The sequence below is a fragment of the Rattus norvegicus genome, chromosome 3, assembly GCF_036323735.1.
Source record: "Rattus norvegicus strain BN/NHsdMcwi chromosome 3, GRCr8, whole genome shotgun sequence".
NCBI classification, from domain to species: domain Eukaryota; kingdom Metazoa; phylum Chordata; class Mammalia; order Rodentia; family Muridae; genus Rattus; species Rattus norvegicus.
In genome coordinates this window covers 117,726,199-117,745,675 of record NC_086021.1, presented here as the reverse complement: position 1 = coordinate 117,745,675, position 19,477 = coordinate 117,726,199, and the positions used below count along the sequence as shown (strand labels likewise).

The window sequence follows — 19,477 nt, the reverse complement described above, 5'->3', positions numbered from 1 at the left end:
ATAAACTTACTACATTCTAATATAAATAATAAGGCCTCATTGATTACTAAGTCGACAAAAGAACAAAGTACTCCTTGGTATCCGAGAGAGATATATTTATAGTAAAATTTGTATTATATATTTAATATTCTAAATATTATATAACTCTCCTGAATATTAAATTTGAGACTATTTTGTTTTATTAATTATATAACAAATTCTATTTACATTGTTTTAAAGCAGGATATGAATGACCACAAGAAAATAAAAAGAAATTCTATATTTTATTGTTGTTTTTAAAAATGAGACAAAATAATTAATATTTTCAATGTAAATACATATTAATTTTCTAAAGGTAGAGTAAAATGGAAATAGTTTAAAGAAAATTATTAAACTTGCAACAAAAAATAAGTGTTTATGAAATATATATTTTTTCAAGGGATACAAAGTACAAATGATTATTATGAAACATGATCCCCAATAGTGCTTCTAAGTGCTCAGATATTCAAAATCTGTTCGTTGGGCATTTTTATGTCTGTTATTGGGCTGGACACACATTGCCCACTGTGTCTATTTCTCTCCTCTCCTATTTTTTAAAGCAAAAACTAGAACATGATTGTGGCTACTACTCCATAAGCACTTAATAATCACCTGGTTCTTGGTGTCTCTGTAGCTAGCGAGTTCCGGCTCTGCATGCGTTGCAGCCTAGCTTTGCAGCACACAGCCTCACTGCCTGCTCATTCTGTAGGTTCATTCTGGTACGTTTCTCAGTTCTCACAGTCAGACAGGCAGCTGTGGGCACGGTAAGGCAAGTTTGGCCACTGAGTCATAGTTTCTTTACTGAGTCCTGATTTTTCAGTTCACTGTTTCATAACTGTGGCTAGTCACATTTCTAAGGTCCCTCTCCCATTGTAAAACAGGGAGAGTAACTCCTCCTGTTAGTTGCCTGTGGGGAGTCACTGATTTAAAATTGGAAAAGAAGAGATTAACTAGGCCCAGTTAATGATAAGTATGATCATTATTTTGTTTAGGGATGTTAGCTTCTAAAATGAAGCTTAGCATAACCATGAAGAAAAGTTAAGATGATACCAACATAGGGTTAAAACATTTGTATTGAGTTATTCTGAATTTGTGTATAACTCTTGATAGAGGAATTGGTCCATAATCTTTATTGAATAAAATAAGTGAGTGAACTCTTGATTTTTATTTGATTCCCTTTATCCGTAGGAAATCTTTATCTGATCATACCTTTTATAAAACTAGAGCCCCCTCTTTTAACATATCTAATCATTTTCCTTACATTTTTCCCATAGCATTTATCAACCTACATTATATTTTGTATCTTATTTTGTGTGGTTTTTAAAAATATGTTGCTACACTAGAAGATCAACTCTGGAAAGCAGGTATGTTGGTCTGTTCCCATGCACAGAGGTAGATTTGGGTAATTTTGAAAGAACTGGCTTAGAGAATAAAAGCTCAATAAAGTATTAGTTAATAACTGATTGCGTGGATAGATACAAAAGTAAACAACACCTTATATCAGAGATAATGAAAATTAAGTAAATGCATTAAACATCTTCAAATTCACTTCATTCTTCCTAGAATGCTTTTCTTGTGATTGACTCATTCATATCTGAAATCTGATGTCTCACTTGTCATTTAAATTCATTCTTTGCCTGGATCCAGTGGCACATATTGTAATCTCAGTACTTTGAGGATGAGGCAAGAAGAACAAGAAGTCAAGATCGTCCTCAGCTACTTAAAAGCTCAAGACAGTACTGGACTAAATAAGACCATTCTCAAATAAGAAAGACGTTCCTTGGGCAGATCTGTATTTGTATGTAGATCCATGTGTTTCCTTTAGTATTTCATTGGGGAGGAGTTATCAGTCACAGAAATGGACCTTAGTACGGATGTATCAGGCTGCTGTTCTGAGAATGCAGAAAATGCAGGCACAAAGGTAGCTAAGGGTACAGGTGTGAATGGGAAAATACTTTTCTTTCTCTTACTGTTTCATATTTAATATTAACAATAACAGTCACAGCAACGCTTTTAACAGAATGACAAAAATATAGGTGATGGATGTTAAAGAGAAAAACAGAAAGTCTTATAACATGTCAATTATGACCACTCACAGTTGGGGACCATTAACTTAGGTCACTCAGCATAAAGCTATATTTTTCTCTGGTTTTGGCTTTGTTAAGGTGCATAAGTACAGGTAGATTTAGAAAAGAAGGGGGAGCAGAGGAAGAGCAGGAAGGAGGAGGAAAGAAAGAATGAGAGAAGAGAAGAGAAGAAAAGATAAATGGAAAATGGCAAAGGGAAAAAAAGGAAGCAGACTTGTGACAGTAACAATAATTAAAAGTCTGGATGGTCCAGTGCATAAATGATTCATGATCTTCCAAAGAACCTGAGAGCAATTCCCAGCTTGAGTCAACCCCCTCATATCTGCCTGTAACTCCATCTCTATGACATTCTTTTGTCCTGTACAGATACTGATATACACATGGCATGTACACCCACATCCCCCAAACACAAAGGTACACTATAGATAGATATAGATATAGATATAGATATAGATATAGAAATAATATAGATATAGATATAGAAATAGATATAGATATATTAGAATATATCTTTAAAATCCAAGTTCTTGGAATTTATAAAAAATGGATTGATGAATATAGTTAAGATTATGGTTAGTTTGTTATCGCTGATCAAAAGTATGTCTTGGGAGGACATGATGAAAAACAGTAAGGCAAAAGAGCTTGGATAATACAAACCAAAGAAAAGAGAAACCAGGGTACTGGAATGGATACCTGTGTAATATAGTTTGTAAGAGCTATTTTGGGAGACTAGTTGATCTGGCTTAGTTCAGCCAAGAATCAAAACTCTCCAGAGTTGTAGAATGAGTGTCTCCGGGATTAGAAGACACCAATACTGATATGGAGGAAGAAGTGTGAATTGATAATAAATATTCAAACTTGTGGTCATGGGTCACAATGTGGAGCAAAATAATTCAACAGCTCATCTTCATTTATTATTGATGTTAGAGTCAGCCATCACTTGAGTGCATTGCATGTAAAGTGGGAATCCAGGGACACACTAAATGACAGTTGGAGCAAGAATGTAAGAAAGAAGAAACTACTTAGCTATTGATTAACTCATTAAAAGACAACACATTGAGAGTGCCCTAAGAGTTGAGAAGATTGCCTTTCAGAAAAGCACTCATTCCCCTGGAGAAATGAACAGTGAAGAGTTGAGAGGTGATTTGAAAATGGGAGGCTCCATGAAGTAATTAACAGGGGCAGGGTTTAGGGATACATCATATTTGCACTAACATTCTAGTTGTCAATAGTGACAGGAAGATAGTTGGATTGGAGTATCATGATAAAATGAATAGTTCCGGTCATTCTCTGGACACCAGCTTACTTAACTGTGAGGCTTTGGTGCCTGGGGCTCTCCACAGAGGTCTCTCTCCAGGCTAGGTGTGTGGGTTCTGGCAAGGGGGAGAGAACTCAGGCAGGCAGACTGCTTCCGCTGCCTCAGCTGCTCCTTCTGCTCATTTCTGCCACTGCTGCTTCGGTTGCCCTGGTTCGGCTGAGCCAGCCAGAGACTGACTAACCTGCAAGGGGTTCGGGGAGCTTCTGGCAGCTCAGGAGAGCAGATCTCTTCCCCAAGTGGCAGTGTTACGGCTCCTATGACAGAAGCTCTCAGAAGATGGAATAATTCCTGCACACCTTTAATTTTGAACATGATACTTAAATACAGTTTTTGGATGGGTCAGTATCTGATAGCAGGTACTTACTATTGGATTGGTCTGAGAGCTTGGGAAGACCTCATCTACATATTTGGAGGCGTGGTTCCGTTACTATGACTGATCTGTCTTGAACCTGCACTACATGTAGTCTGGTCCTCACCTGTGAAGGAGGGGCTTAGGACATTGCCCTACCTGACTGGTCTGATTGAACCTCTCTAGAGGGGTCTGTAGAAGGGGGTGGGGGGCTGCAGCTAGTGAGGCCTTGATCTGGGAGATTGGGAATGCGCATGCCATCCCTATTAGGGTTTCCAGGGATTCGACCATTCTCGACCAGGAATCAGGGTACCTTTCACAAGTTCTCTGAAATTTGCAAGGATAGCTTTGTGTATTGCAAAATTACATTGATCTCTGCAGTAAATACATACTATTATTTTGTTTACAGTCACTACAACTGATTCACTCATTTGTGATGAAATATACAATCATTTAAGCTTTCTTCATTGATGAGTCTAGTCTCTTGGTAATCATTGCCTAACTGACCACTCACTTTGTCTGTACTTACTGTGTTCAGTTAAGTTATGGCCAGGAATACTTTTAATAAAGCAGTGAATTGACGGATTCTTAGTGCTAGAACTTGCTGTAGCACCATTAGGAACAGACCCATGTGATTTATTCAAACTTCCAAAGAATCCTAAGGCAGATAATCAGAAACTCCTCGAGAAAATCACTTATTTCTATTTGGAAAACCTGCCTTAGTTGAGTCAGTTATGCCACAGCATCACACAAAAGTTTTTGACAAGAGTTTTTTCCTCACCATTAAGTCCTACAGAGGATAACAGGGAGTAAAGAAAGCTATACTACCAGTGTACACCCTAATGACAGGAATCTTGATAGTCTTTTCAGATCAAACACTACCATTGGAGGGAAAGGACACTTAACCATAACCAAGAGGATTTGGAAATAAAAATATACCATTTTATAAACTGCTGAGTACCACATAAACATGCTGAGTGGCATTTTCATCCACTGAACTTGAAAACATTGTAAAGAACATTGAAAACATATGGTTTTTAGTTAAACTCATTTTCTGAAGGTTCTTACATACAAAGAAACCATATTTCTATGCTGAGCTAGGCGGGAATCCTGAAATAACTATGCATAGAGACACCATGTATCCCTTCCTTCAAACCTGGGATGAAATCTAGAAACAGGATCAAAGAAAGCACCACAACAACTTGAGTCAGGTGAGCGAGTTTGCTCTATTTCATGAGCTTTAGATGCCAGTAAAGTAACTTGTTACAAATGAAATTGGGGCAAAGACTTAATGAGTAAAGATGCAGAACATGTGACAAACTAACAGATCCATAGGATACTGGAGAGTTTTTCTTTGGGTTTGGGTTAAGACACACATATTCCTTATGAAGCCTAAGCTGGACTTGAACTAATGACTTTCCTGCCTCATCTTCAGTTCTGACAAATAGATATGGGCCATCACCACCCCATATGTTTTTAATGTATCTTAGCTGTTTGTAAGAAAAGGAACTCATTTTTGGAAGACCTATTTAAGGAAAAGGAAAACAAGACGTACAGACACAAAACTAAGGAGAATGGAAGCCTGGTGCAGCAACCCGCATCTAAATCCCTTCTCAGCAATAAGAAGGTGAAACGGTGGCTCACTTAAGTCTACCACTTTGAAATGAAGATTGGGAATATAATGAATGCTATCTCATTTTTTTAAGTCATGAGAATAAGAAAACCACAAATGTCAAGAATATACACAAAAAGCAGAGTGTAGAAATACAATTATATTTTATGAAATCACCTCTTGATATTTATTTGAATGCTTTTGATCTTGATTTTCTGAACTTTTAAAAAATATGACCTCATCATGGAATGGTCTGTTACAGAACTCAAGGACAGTAGATAGAATTATACTTTCATTTCCCTCCAGAATGTCAGCCCATGTCATTTTGATTTTTGATAGTAAACAAATAAAATTCGTATTTATAAAGGTGAAAAAACTGTGCACTTTAAAGATTGTTATAAATCCCACAGTTCACAGCTCTCTACATTTCAAAACTTATTTCTGTCTCATTGTCTGTGCTGAGCACCAGGTAGGATCTGCAGATCACCACACAACACCTGGCCTGGCTTCTGAGAGACTCAAGTTAGGACTGCTGGCAGCCTTCCTCAGGCTCCTTTGCTTCATGAGCACAGTTTGAAATAATTGGGCAACATGTGAAAGGGCCTTTATACCATCATAAGTATAAATTAAGCGTGTGTATCTTGACTCAATACTCTTACTGTCTGTTGTCAGAAACACTTAGGGCCCCTCTGTCATTCAGTGTACAACATAGCTAGTATATAACATAGCTTTAGTCATGACAAACTATGAAAAGGGAACAAATTAATTATTGTTTGAAAAATTGCATATTGTTTTAAAGTATAGATTATGAAGCAGACAATATGAAGATTAGATGTGGGCTGGAAACCAAAGTCTTTAGCTACAAATCCTCTTATGTGTAAGAACTAACAGTTTAAAAACTAATTAGAATCCATAATGCCCTTCAAGTGGATTAAACAGAGTTAGACCACTGACAAACTGCCTGTAAATTAATCTGTGAGAAATTCTTGTGACATCAATTTATTCTTCTCATTTCAAGTTAGGAAAGAGAAATTCACTGTTTATTAAATTGTCCAAGCTCACACATTTAGAAAAGAGCACAACATCCTTTTGTTTGTTTATTCTTGTTTTGTAAAGCAAGGTTTCTCTTGGTAGCCCCGGCCATCCTAGAACTTCCTGTTTAGACCAGGCTGGCCTAGAAATTATAGAGATCCGCCTGCCTCTGCTACAAAGTACTGAGATTAAAAGCATAAGCCTCAACAGCCCAGCAAGAAAAAATACAGACATTTTTAACCTATGCTCTTTGCCCAGTGCATTGCCTGTCGTAGGTATTCTAAAAACAAGAGTTTTGCCAAGAAAATATTTTATTGTGTTTATTATTAAAATTAAGTTAATCATTTGTATAATCTGTGGCAATTTTTTAGGTTTCTCAGTATGATCTAACTAAGGTACTACATCCAGGCCCGGGTATAATCTTAAATGTTGAAAAGGTAAATATTTAGGTTGAAAAAGTAGATACAAGTAAATGTTTAGGATACTGACACCTGTCAATCATGTGTGATGAAAAATTCTTGAGCAGCTTTTGGGAGCCAAAGCTATTCCAGACATTAACTAGATGGTGATGGGAACTGCATCTCATTTCATGTCTCATTTTCTCTTCGTAAGTTGACAGCTGCTGTGATTGCTCCTCCACTCATCTATAAGACAGTCCTAACCACACTGCTTAAGAAAGATGCTGGAGTGTCCATGTCATAACGCTGATAGTAGCTGTCTGCCAGGAGCACAGTGATGACTGTGTGTGCTTCTCCATAAGCACAACTCCCCCTGTATAACTAGTTTTCAATCGTTAGAAAGACAAAAACTTGATCCAGTTATTTCTGCTTGCTATTACACTTGTAGTAAAAGAGGTTCAGCAAAATTAACCAAAAACTGTATCATACAGATGGAAGGAAAAGTGAGAAAAGATCGTAAGAAAAATTAATCTCTTACTTACCAAGATTATACTTGTTTAATACTAATGCATGGTAGGGGCTGGAGTGATGGCTCAGTAGTTAAGAGCTCTTGCTGTTCTAAGATTCCAGCACACACATCTAGTGGCTCACAAGTGCCTATAACGACAACTCCAGGGCATTCAACACCTTGTTTGGTTTCAGCAAGTGTACACATACACACACACACACACACACACACACACACACACACGTACACACACACAAACATACACACTCACATACACACACACATACACACACAAACATACACACACAAACATACACACACACATACACACATACTCACACACAAACATACACACACAAACATACACACACAAACATACACACACAAACATACACACACAAACATACACACACAAACATACACACACATACACACAAATATACACACACATACACACACTCACATATACACACACACATACACACACAGAAACATACACATACACACATATACACACATACTCACATATACAGACACATACACACAAACATACATACACATACATACATACACATACACATACACAAAAACACACACACACACATACACACACATATACACACATACTCACATACACACACACACATACACACACACAAACATACACACACACATACACACACATTTTATTTTACCTTGGATTAAAAACAATCCAAAGTTAAAAAATAACCTATCATGTTTATGTTTGTGTAGACACATTTAATATTTTAGCAACTGAAATATGAATACACATCTCAACTTGAATATGTGGTTCCAAAATATCTACTTAATAGAGAAATTCCAAAATCAAATTGAGATGATGCATGGTGTGTGTGTGTGTGTGTGTGTGTGTGTGTGTGTGTGTGTGTGTGTGTGTGTGTGTAGTTGGTTCTCTCCTTCCACCTTGGAAGAAAGTGGAAATCAAACTTAAATCCTCACGTGTCTTTTATCCACTGAGCCATATTCTCCAAATTTTGACTTTCTGTATCAAAGCTAAGAGACTAATCTGGTCAAGATTATGGGGGGAGTTCCTCTTTCAGGACTCTTCTGCTATCTCTCCTTACTCTCCCCTCCTTCTCCATTGTCTCACCTCATATGTGCTCCATTCATGAGCTTAAGTGACCCTCCTCCTTCTGCCACCTGCGTCCTGAAACTACAGGTGGATGTCACCCTTCCCAACTACAGTTCTCATGTTTTCAAACAGCAAGATGTTGACTACATAAACTTACTTCTGCAGGAAATTTTTGGGGGGGGCACAGCTAATAATTTCAGGACTTAGCAAGACTGACTACTTTACCATCCTCTCTTCTTACTTAGGTTAAGACAGGAAAACCGCTGGGAGTGGGTGGAGGAGGTGGTGAATTTAAAGTGAGAGAGAGAGCTTGAAATGAGACCAGCAAGTCTAGACTCGTTCCATGGTTGAGGCAAGTAGCACTGAGAGCCGACCCTCAGATCTTCTGCTTCACACACAGTCTCCTCTCATGCCAGACTTTTCAGAGCAGAAGTCATCCCGAGGCCATTGCAGCATGCCTGTAAGATATTAGCCTAAAACAAATTAAAAAGAGACAGGAATGTACTCCAGGCTGGAAAAATAAAGTGTTCCACGTTCATGGTCCTTTGTTCTAGGCACAGAACCTGCTCTGCAAGGTCTCTAATTCTACCTTGTGTGGTGGTGGTGGTGGTGCAATATGGCATGGGCAAAACACTTTATGCTTGAGGATGTTACCAAAAATAAATGCTAGGAATAAAGGAAGGTCTTCAGTTGCACTTGGGTGAGGTCCAACCTGGCAGCCTGCTGATCTGAATCACCCTGTTTCACATGCAGTTTCTCTCAGAAGGCTCCAAGGCTTTATCTACTTTGATAAACACAATAAACAGACCTTCATTTTATTCTCCAGATGCAGACATATTTAGGAGGAACATATGCACTTGGACACCTTCCTTTTTCTCTGCCCTTTCATAAACCCCCATCCCTTAGAAATGGAATGAAGTAGTTTGCACAATGTTTTCTATAATTGCTTTTCCAAAAGGAAAAAAATAGAACTTAATACCTGATACCATGAAGCGAGCCAGGAAAGAGGATGTCTCTGGTCAGTGATGGCTTTAATTCCCATCCCAGCAGAAGTTCATGGAGTATAATGTGAATGCCTGGAATAATGCAAACAGCTCAAAGAAAGACGTGACAGCCAACCCACCCAGATGCTATCTAATACCTGAAATCAATGTAACAAACCTTCACAGACCATTCAGTGTGAAAATCAGTTAAAATTCTAACAAGCTGTGTAGCTGGAGAAACAGCTTAGAGGTAAGAGAGTGTGCTGCACAGGGTTTAGGATCTGATTCGAATCCAAGCAGTTATGTAAACATATGGGCCTGAACACACATGCACCTGTAACCACAGTACTACATGGTGCTGTGGGGCTGTGGGTGGGTACAGAGATCATTACCTGGGCTTCCTGGCTGCAGCCTAAGTCCAAACTCAAGGAGACGTTTTCTAAAAGAAAAGGGGCAGAAAGCAGAGAGTAAGCCAATATTCTCTGCAGGCCTCTGCAGGCCTCTGCAGGAGCACATACAGGTATGCACAACATACACACACACACACACACACACACACAGAGAGAGAGAGAGAGAGAGAGAGAGAGAGAGAGAGAGAGAGAGAGAGAGAGAGAGAGAGAGGAGAGAGGAGAGAGGAGAGGGGGGAGGGAAAGATGGGTTAAGAGCTGGAAAAAATCAAATGAAAGAATTTAATAAACTATGTGAAGTATTTCAAATTCTTTTGTAGGTTCATTGACCTTACAGGTAGGGTAAGGGATGTTTCAACAACTATGAGTTTGGCTTGCCTTTTATTCTGTGATTTCTGTATAAATAAACAACTTGAAAGAAACCAAGCAGCACTAACCTCCTTTATATAACCCTACATTTCTTTTTTCTCCCTGATCATTTTTTTTTGGTTCTTTTTTTCGGAGCTGGGGACCGAACCCAGGGCCTTGCGCTTCCTAGGTAAGCGCTCTACCACTGAGCTAAATCCCCAGCCCCCTGATCATTTTAACACAAGGGACTATAAGCAGTCAGTGCCTGATCCCTTGTTTGTGATGAGTAGGAACAGTCTCTGTTACTCTGCAAAGAAAGAACGTGATCAGAGAATGCTCGTCTAGACGTGTCAGTGCTCTGGCGAGCATGCATGTACTCTGTGATCTACTTTCCACAGACAATTACTATTAATCTATGGTACAGGTTCTTTGAGCCTAACCATGCTGCACCTCTATATACGCAAATGGTTATGTGCAATTTCACTTCCAAACTGCCTCACATCTGTCCTGCATTGACATTTTATTCCATCTTTAGAACTGGAAATGGCTTCCATGTCATACACTTTTATCTTAAGGTATTTTTATTTTAGCAACTAAATTAGTTTGCCACACCCGTCCCTTCTTCACTGCCATATTTCTTCTGTTGCCATGTTCATGTCAGGCCACTGTGTCGCTGTGCTTCTACTCCAGGCTCCCACCTGTGGGTTTCATGTGATTTGATTTCTTCTATTATTTCTGTTCCCTCACATCTCCAGGACATTTATTTCACAACAGTATCACAATTGTCACAGGCAGCTCTCAGATTTCCACTCTGAAATATCAGCATCTCAATTCTCATTTCCACCCAGTAATATCGAAGGATGCTTTGATGGTAGAGAGGTAGTAATCTGAGAACTAGGCTGATTTCCATTGTTCACTTCAGCTTAAAAAACCCCAAATGTCTAATCTAGTCAATAATCATTACTGCTGTGTAACACATCTTGTATAGACATGCACGATGACATCCAGACTCTTGGTTATAATTGTAAGATTGAACATTAGAGATGCTGTTAAGTGATGCATTGCATGATTTTTAACTGCTTCATATATAGTTACAAACTGATACAAAATGAAGTCACTATTTCCATCAGTTTGACTTATAGCTTACATCATTAACAATCAAAACAAACAAATACAGAAACAAAAAACAAAACAAAGAACTAATGTTATGGAGTTGTTCCCAGAGGTATTAAAGTAATTGACTTGAGGCACAGACTAAGCAGTGAAATTTTTGGATGCTGTGAGATGTTAAGAACAATAAATCTGTTAGATTCCAATTTCTGTGTCTCTTAATGTCCCTACTCTCCTATCCTCTAAATCCTGTCTGGGCTACATAAGGAGGGACTGGCAGAAAGATATATGGGAATAAGAGGAAAGAATCCTATAAATTCTGCAAAAGGAAAAACACTAAATGTCCTTCCATCTTCCATACCCGTCATTTGAAAATGGCTTTCTCTTATGGAATGATGTTCAGCAATATATAGATCTATAAGTCAATTTTTTTTATTTTTTAAGAGCAAACCATGACTCTTATTTATATTGAAAATAGATTCTTCTCTCATACAATACATCCTAAGTGGAAGGAGTCCTACTTCTTCAAGCACCACTCCACCCTCCCATTCCCCTAGATCCATTCCCCCTCAGGAAAGAGCAAGCCTCCAAGAGACAACAATGAATTATGATAAAAAACAAGATAACAGTAAGGCAAGTAAAAGCCCTTATTTTGAGGCTGGACAAGGCAACCCAAGAGAGGAAAGGGAAGCTAGCTGCTCTGAAATACTTTTTTTAATTAAAAATGTATTTAGGTCTTTAAGAATTTTGTAATTGAGGCTGGAGATATGGCTCAGTAGGTAAGAGCATTGACTGATCTTCTAGAGGTCCTGAGTTCAGTTCTCAGCAACCACATGGTGATTTACAAGCATCTGTGATGTGATCTGATGCCCTCTTCTGATGTGTTTGAACACAGTTACGCTGTACTCGTATTCATAAGTACTTTTAAAAATTTATTACTATTTTTTGCAGTCCAACCATTGCTTCTCTCCCAGTTCCTTATCTCATTCCTCCTCTCTCCTATCTCTAAAAGGATGTCCCCATTCCTGCCAGGCCTCTCTACTCTCTGGGGCCTGAAGGCTCTCCCAAGTTTGGTGAGGCTTCTCCCTCTGAAGCCAAACTAGGGATCCTCCATTATACATGTGTTGGGTGCCTCGGACTACCTTGGATATACTGCCTGGTTGGTGGCTCAATGTCTGATAGATCTCAGGGGTCCAGGTTATTTGAGACTTCTGGTCTTCCTACAGGATCACCCTCCTCCTCAACTTCTTCTAACCTTTCTGTAATTTAACCACAGGGGTCCCTAACTTCAGTCCAATGGTTACATATAAGTGTCTGCTTCTGTCTCAGTCAGCTGCTTGTTGGGCCTCTCAGAGGACAGCCATACTAGGCTCCTGTTGATAAGCACACCATAGCATCAGTAATAGTGCCAAACTTTGGAACCTCCCCTTGAAATTGATCCCAAGATTGGTTGGTCACTGGACCAGCTTTCCCTCAGTCTTTTCTCCATTTTTGTCCCTGCAGTTCTTGTCTTTTAGACAAGAATAATTCTGGGTCAGAATTTTTGACTGTGGGGTGGTCACCCCATCCCTCCATTTGATGCCCTGTCTTTCTACTGGAGGTGGATGATACAAGTTCCCTTTCCCCAATTTTAGGCATTTTATCTAAGGTCCCTCCCTCTTTGAGTCCTGAGAGTCTCTCACTTCCCAGGTCTCTGGTACTTTCTAGAGGATTCCCTCAACTCCCACCCCCTTAAGGTTGCGTATTTTCATTCATTTTGCTGGCCCTCAGGGCTGCTCTCCTGACTCCCCACCCACATATCTGATACTGTTCCCCCTTTTCCCTCACCTGCCCCTCTTTCACCCAGATCCACCCCTTCCTCTGCCTCCTGTGGTTATGTTCTTCTCCCTCCCAAGTGGGATTGAAGCATCTTCACTTGTGCCCTTCTGCTTTTTTAACCTTCTTGAGTTCTGTGGATTTTTATTCTATGTATTCTGCACTTTTTTGGCTATTGTCCACTTATTCATGAGTATACACCATGTATATCCTTTTGGATCTGAGTTACCTAACTCAGGAAGAATTTTTTCTCATTCCATCCATTTGCCTGCAAAATTCATGATGTCCTCGTTCTTAATAGCTAAGAAGTACTTCATTGTGTAAATGTACCACATTGCCTGTATCCACTTTTCCATTTTGGGACATCTGGGTTGTTTTCAGCTTCTGACTATTACAAATAAGTCTGCTATGAACACATGTCCCTGTGTGGGGCAGCTTCTGGGTGTATGCCCAAGATATATCTGGTATATCTGGGTCTTCAGGTAGATTTATTTCCAATTTTCGGAGAAACCTCCAGATCAATTTCCAGAGAGGTTTCACTAGTTCGCAATTCCACAATAGAAAGTTGGAAAGAGCCTGGAACTCATTGGCACAGAGGGATATTTCCTAAACAGAAAGCCAATGTCTCAGGCTCTAAATTCAAGAATTGATAAATGGGATCTCATGAAATTTAAAAGCTTCTGTAAGGCAAAAGACACAGTCAATAGGACAAATTGGCAACCTACGGATTGGGGTAAAAAAAAACTTCATTAACCACACATACCATAGAGGGCTAACATCTAAAATATATAAAGAACTCAAGAAGCTAACCTCCAAAAACCCCAAAAATCCAATAAAAAATGGGAAATATAACTAAACAAAAATCACAACAGAGGAATCTTGAATGGCTGAGAAGCACTCAGAGAAATGTTAAAAGTCATTAGTTATTAGAGAAATGCAAATCAAAATGACTATGAGATTCTTCTTTATACCAATCATAATGGTAAGATCAACAACTCAGGTGACAGTACATGTTGGCAAGGATGTGGATAAGTACTTAATCTTTAAAAGAATTTTGTAATTTGTGTCTTAGTTTTATATATCCCCTTCCCAAACTCCTCCCAGATCCATCACTCTTCTATACCCACTCAACTTAAAGTGTATTTTTTAACCCATTAATTTCAATTTCTGGTGACCATCCAGTCTCTGATGGATGGTTTTCCTCTGGAGTACGCTCGACTTATCATGGGTCACACTCTTAGTAAAAACTGACTCTTATCCAAGCTGCTCTAAATGGCCAATAGTTTCTTAGTTAAGGGTAGGTGCCTGTCATGTGCATGTAGGCTTGGGTTCTGGAACACTGGCTATAGTTAGTCTCTGTAGGAGATCTTTGTAGGTGAGCATCTCAGACTGTAAACATCCAGGAAGATGAACCTATAAATATTGTTGTTTCACACAGTGAGCAGTAATTTATAAAACTTTATACTTCAACTCCCTAGAAAAACTTTGCTATCGCTCTTGAAACTACTTATATGGGTAATGTCTTTGCTGGTTTACCATGGACCAATTGGTCTCAGGGTCGTCAACTGCCCTTATGTATGTCAAAATAAACCTACACTTCAGAATTCACTGGCTCAGGGCTTCCTCCCCTCCATGCCCATCTTTGTTCTTTATACTGGACTTCGTTGTTAGTCAAAGCCTGCTGAGGTCTTGTGCATCCTCTGTCAACTGATAGGAATTCAAATGTGCAATAGTCTTGCTGTGTCCAAGATCACTGTTTCTTTGTATTTATCCACTTCCTATGGCTCTTGCAATCTTTCTGCCTATTTGCTGCCATAGCCCTTGAATCTTAGAAGGTGGAGTTGTGACATAGATATTCTATTTAGGGCTGAGAATTTTACATTCTCTTATTCTCTAACCTTGATCAGTTGTTGGACTCCTTCTCAGTCTCCATTTACTGTAAAAGGAACTTATCCAATGAAAACTGACTGATGGATTAATAATATAGTGGCATAATGACAAGTTATTGGAAGTTGGTTTGATACTATAACTATTTAAAAGAGTAATAGTAGTAGGTTTTCAAATATAGCCTGTAACCTGTCTAGGATAAATCATGGCATTAGGTATTGATTTAAACTTGTGGAGTGATCCCTAAATCCAATTAGAAAATAGTTTGTAACTCCTGTAATATGCAACTGTCATACCAGTGGTCATATCTTGCCAGGGCATTCATGATTGTAATTTTCAAGGTTCATAACTGGGTGATATTGATGATAATGTTTTTCCTTTACTAATATGCATAATACCTTCCAACACTGTGAGAGCCTGACAGTAGGGATACAGCTTCAAGATAAATACTGAGTTGAGTTTTCTGTGCTCTATGATTCAAATATAAGACCAACAGAAATAGGCTCTAAACACAAGATTCCGGATGGTAATGAATAGCATCCTCAATGTGCTCCAGTAATACTTGGATCCATAGGACCTCACTAGATAACAACTCAGACGTAGAACAATAGGATGCTGTGCAACCTTTTCCCCATGTTGTTGTAGATTACAGGATGTGAATGTTTAGTGGACTCAATCACTTCCCAATTACAAGTGAGCCACATTTGCTTCTGTATTTGGATTCATTCATTCACCTTTTACTCTCAGATGAGTTAGACTCATATTTCAACTCCATCCTTTCCTTGGGTCTTATCATAAGGCAATATCTTTTCTTCACTCCAGGCTCTGTAAGACAAGGTAACTGTTCAGTGTTTTCTTTTATTGGAGTCAAGAGTCAGCCACAAACCACAAGAACACTGATCTCAGTCAAAGTGGGATTGATTATTGAACACACACCTTAATCCTGAGCAATGGGGGTTGTAGCTCAGAATTCAGCGTTGATGCTCTGGTGATGAACATTTCTCAGTGCCAGCTTATAAAAGGAAACACACACACACACACACACACACACACACACACACACACACACACACACCCCACAATGAGCTCATACAAAAGTACAGGAACTAATAGCAGGTTGGTAATCAGCTCTGACTCAAGCTATTTTAGACATTACAATTTATCTTGACCTTTGAATTGATGGGTCTTTATGTGAAGCTTTGTGGAATTTCTTAAGATTAACAAGCCTCATACAGAACATAATAAGAGATGCGATCAGCATAACCCTGCTCTGAATCAAGTTATTTTTCTATGTCAATGACTAATAAGCAAGTTATAGCAACATTATGAAATAGCTGGCTGTCAAGGAACAAAATGACTACAGATATGCTGGGGGATAGGCAGAAATCGACATGTTTTCTTCTACTCTCCATGCTTATAATTTGGGCTGATAGCTAAGTTAAAACTGATTATGTGGTATGATATAGTTGTGGAAGCCATAACTCCACTGCTAAGCATAGGAGTTAAAATTACTGTGATATCATAAAATGCAAGCCTTGAGTAGGACCACGTTGTTGTCTTGAGGATCTAGACAAGGAAAATATTTAATCATCTTTATTTTTAAGTTAACTTTTGCTGCGTATATTGATTCATGCCTCTAATATTAACACTCTGGAGATGGGAGCTGGACACTCAATGTTTCGTGGCTAGCCCGAGACACACAGTAAGTTCTAGGCTAACCCAGCATTTATAGTGAGAAACTGTTTCAAAAGAAATAAAAGACTTACTTATTTCTTGATGAGATTATAGATTAATGGTATAGAGGAAACTATGTCCATCACTTGAAAAATCAACAACAACAACAATAACAACAACAACAACAACTCCAGAATAAAGAAAAGACAAGTGTTCTAAACCTGTTGTTTCTGTCTGAGACAAATTCTCATTAAGCAATCCTGGCTAGTGTAGAATTTACTGTCTTGAAGGGGCTGGCCTAGAATTCACAGAGATGTACCTGCCTCTACCTCCCAGTGCTGGGGAGAAAATGTGCTCCATCGTTCCCAGTTGTAAAACTACCTTTAAGAGTAAAACTTCCAAGCCTCAAAATCCATAGACTAAGGACAATATGAGCTTCCACTCTAAGCACCACTTTTATTAACGAATATACTATACTGACCATTTGGTTAATTGCTGACAGCAATGAGTGTGATAATTTTTTAAAGTAGTTTTTTTTAATTAATATCTTAGGCAGGCATTTATAAGTAATGAAATTTATCCTTGCTTTATGCTGGGACACTAAATTATTCTCAGAGCTTTTTTAAAATTACTTTTAAAAATGTGAATATGAATTCATTTGAGATCTCAAATAAGTCATGTACAAAATGAATGTATCTCAATGAGAAAGAACTTATAACACACAACCCAACTGAACGCCTGTTTCAATGAAAATGCCATCCTGTCTAGACTCAGTATCTGTTTTTGAAGGTAATTGCTTTGAAACTCCAATCATTCAAGATCACCTTTATTTTATTTAGATTTTGTGTTAAGAGTTTTCTTCTTCAAGTGTGTGCTAATGAGGAAATTTAAGAGGCAATCCCATGCTCCCACCCTGGTCAACTGTAAGCCTTGACTACAACTGATGTCAATTAGTGTGTGATTGTCCATGTTAAAATGTAACATGGTCTTGGCTAGAAAGCATGGAATATTATCATTGCTTAATTAACACTGTGCCTTTTTCCCATTCATTCTCTCTCTAGAGAATTCATTCTCTCTGTTTCTCTGTCTCCCTCTCCCTCTCCCCCTTCCCTCCCTCTCCCAACTCTTTCAACCCCCCTTCTCTGTTAAATCCCTCTGTTGGTAACAATGATTGTAGTCTCTTGTTTTAAAGAGCAATCCAGTGCTGGGAATCATCTCTTGTCTTTTAATCAATGAAGTCCGGTGATGGTGCCTCTTTTAGCCATTTCTAATCCTTTAGGACTTTTCAGGAAATCAGCATATAGTATAAATGGTCGGTCTAATAATGGCAGGAAACCCTGCAGAATGCAGCAGCTAGACCTGCTCAGGGAAGAGCAGCGGCCCTGGCTCTCCCACCATTATGTACTCTGATTGCAGACCTATACATGGAGCACCTTTGATTTCAAATCCAATTGAGTGATCAATATTTTCATTATCTTCTTGACTAGTGTAAGAGAATTAATCATTTTCTAAATAAAATTAATGACACCTTGAAAGACATTTTATAATTCTTAAAATGGGATTAAAATGTAAGGTAACTTAAGGCATATGGTATTTAATTAGTAATTTATATTCAAACTTTTAATTATAAAGGTAAAATAAAAAATTCAATATTTCATCCTTTCCCACCTTGCACTTTATCTCTTTCTCTCACACCGCTTGTCTCTGGTCTTGGATTAGTAATGTCGGGTTTCGATTATCTTTGGTAAATGAAAATTTAAAGTTTTGAGGTAATTTCAAATACTGCTAAAACCTAAAGAATTCATTACTCTAATCTTGACCCTTTCTCCTATCATCATTTTTGATATACAATGCCAACAAAAACATTATCAATTTTAGTGTTAAAAATTGTCTCCCTTTAGGCATGCATACACAGATCTTCCTATAAACACCAGAAAGAAAGATGATTTAAATCAAATTCCAATATTTATTTATTAACAAATCAATCACTTTAAACAATTTGATTAATTATATGATGGAATATACCTGCCTGAAGAAAAGCAACATGTATGTTTTAGGTGGAGAATTATTGCATTATTATTATTATTATTATTATTTATTTTATAGCCACTGTCTTTCTTGAGTTTTGGAAAAGGAGAAGAAGCATACTGACTTATACATGGGACCTTATTGAATGGGAAGAAGAGGAGGTAAGATATTGGGGAAATAGAAGTTAAGAAATCTGGGAAAGTACATAAATCTCAGAGCTACTCAGTGCAGTAACATCAAACTAGAAATAGATTCTCATCTCTACATCATACTGACAAGATTCTTTACTTTATGAAGGTAATACAAGCCAAGGGTGAAAAAGTACATTGTTAAAACCATTTCTACAATGTTTTCTTAAAGCGGATCCATAGAAAATTGTCCTAAATAAAATACACCAGGCATTTAGTTGAGCTATAAGTGGCATTCCTCTTTAGAAGGTTGCATCTTTGTGCAAACAATGCAACAGCAGGATATATTCAAGAGTCTGTATTAACTCTCGAAAGATGTTTTTATTTTAATTTGTGGACTTAGATAAACTTAGTTTCTCCCATAGGAAACACTTCGTCCCCAGTTTGAAGCAAAATACTACAGGATGGAGATAATAAACCCTATCACAGGGAAACCTGAGCCTCATCAGCCTTCATCTGACAAAGTCACACGACTTCTTGTGTCTGTCTCAGGGATCTTCTTCATGGTAAATACGGTCATCAGCACTATGAGAATGATGCAGGATTCTGTTTTTAGAAGGATATGCTGGTACACCAACTCATTTGTAATCCTAAGAATGCAGAA

General features: G+C 38.2%; 1 protein-coding gene across 2 annotated transcripts in view; it reads left to right on the top strand.

Annotated features, from left to right (window-relative positions):
• Ano3 (anoctamin 3) overlaps positions 1-19,477 on the top strand; it is a 314,454-nt gene that overhangs the window by 259,020 nt on the left and 35,957 nt on the right. For both annotated transcript variants that reach the window (XM_039106460.2, XM_039106461.2), the window contains 2 exons: positions 18,764-18,846; positions 19,239-19,379. In XM_039106460.2, the coding sequence (XP_038962388.1) occupies positions 18,764-18,846; positions 19,239-19,379 (224 nt within the window). The remainder of the gene's footprint in view (positions 1-18,763; positions 18,847-19,238; positions 19,380-19,477) is intronic.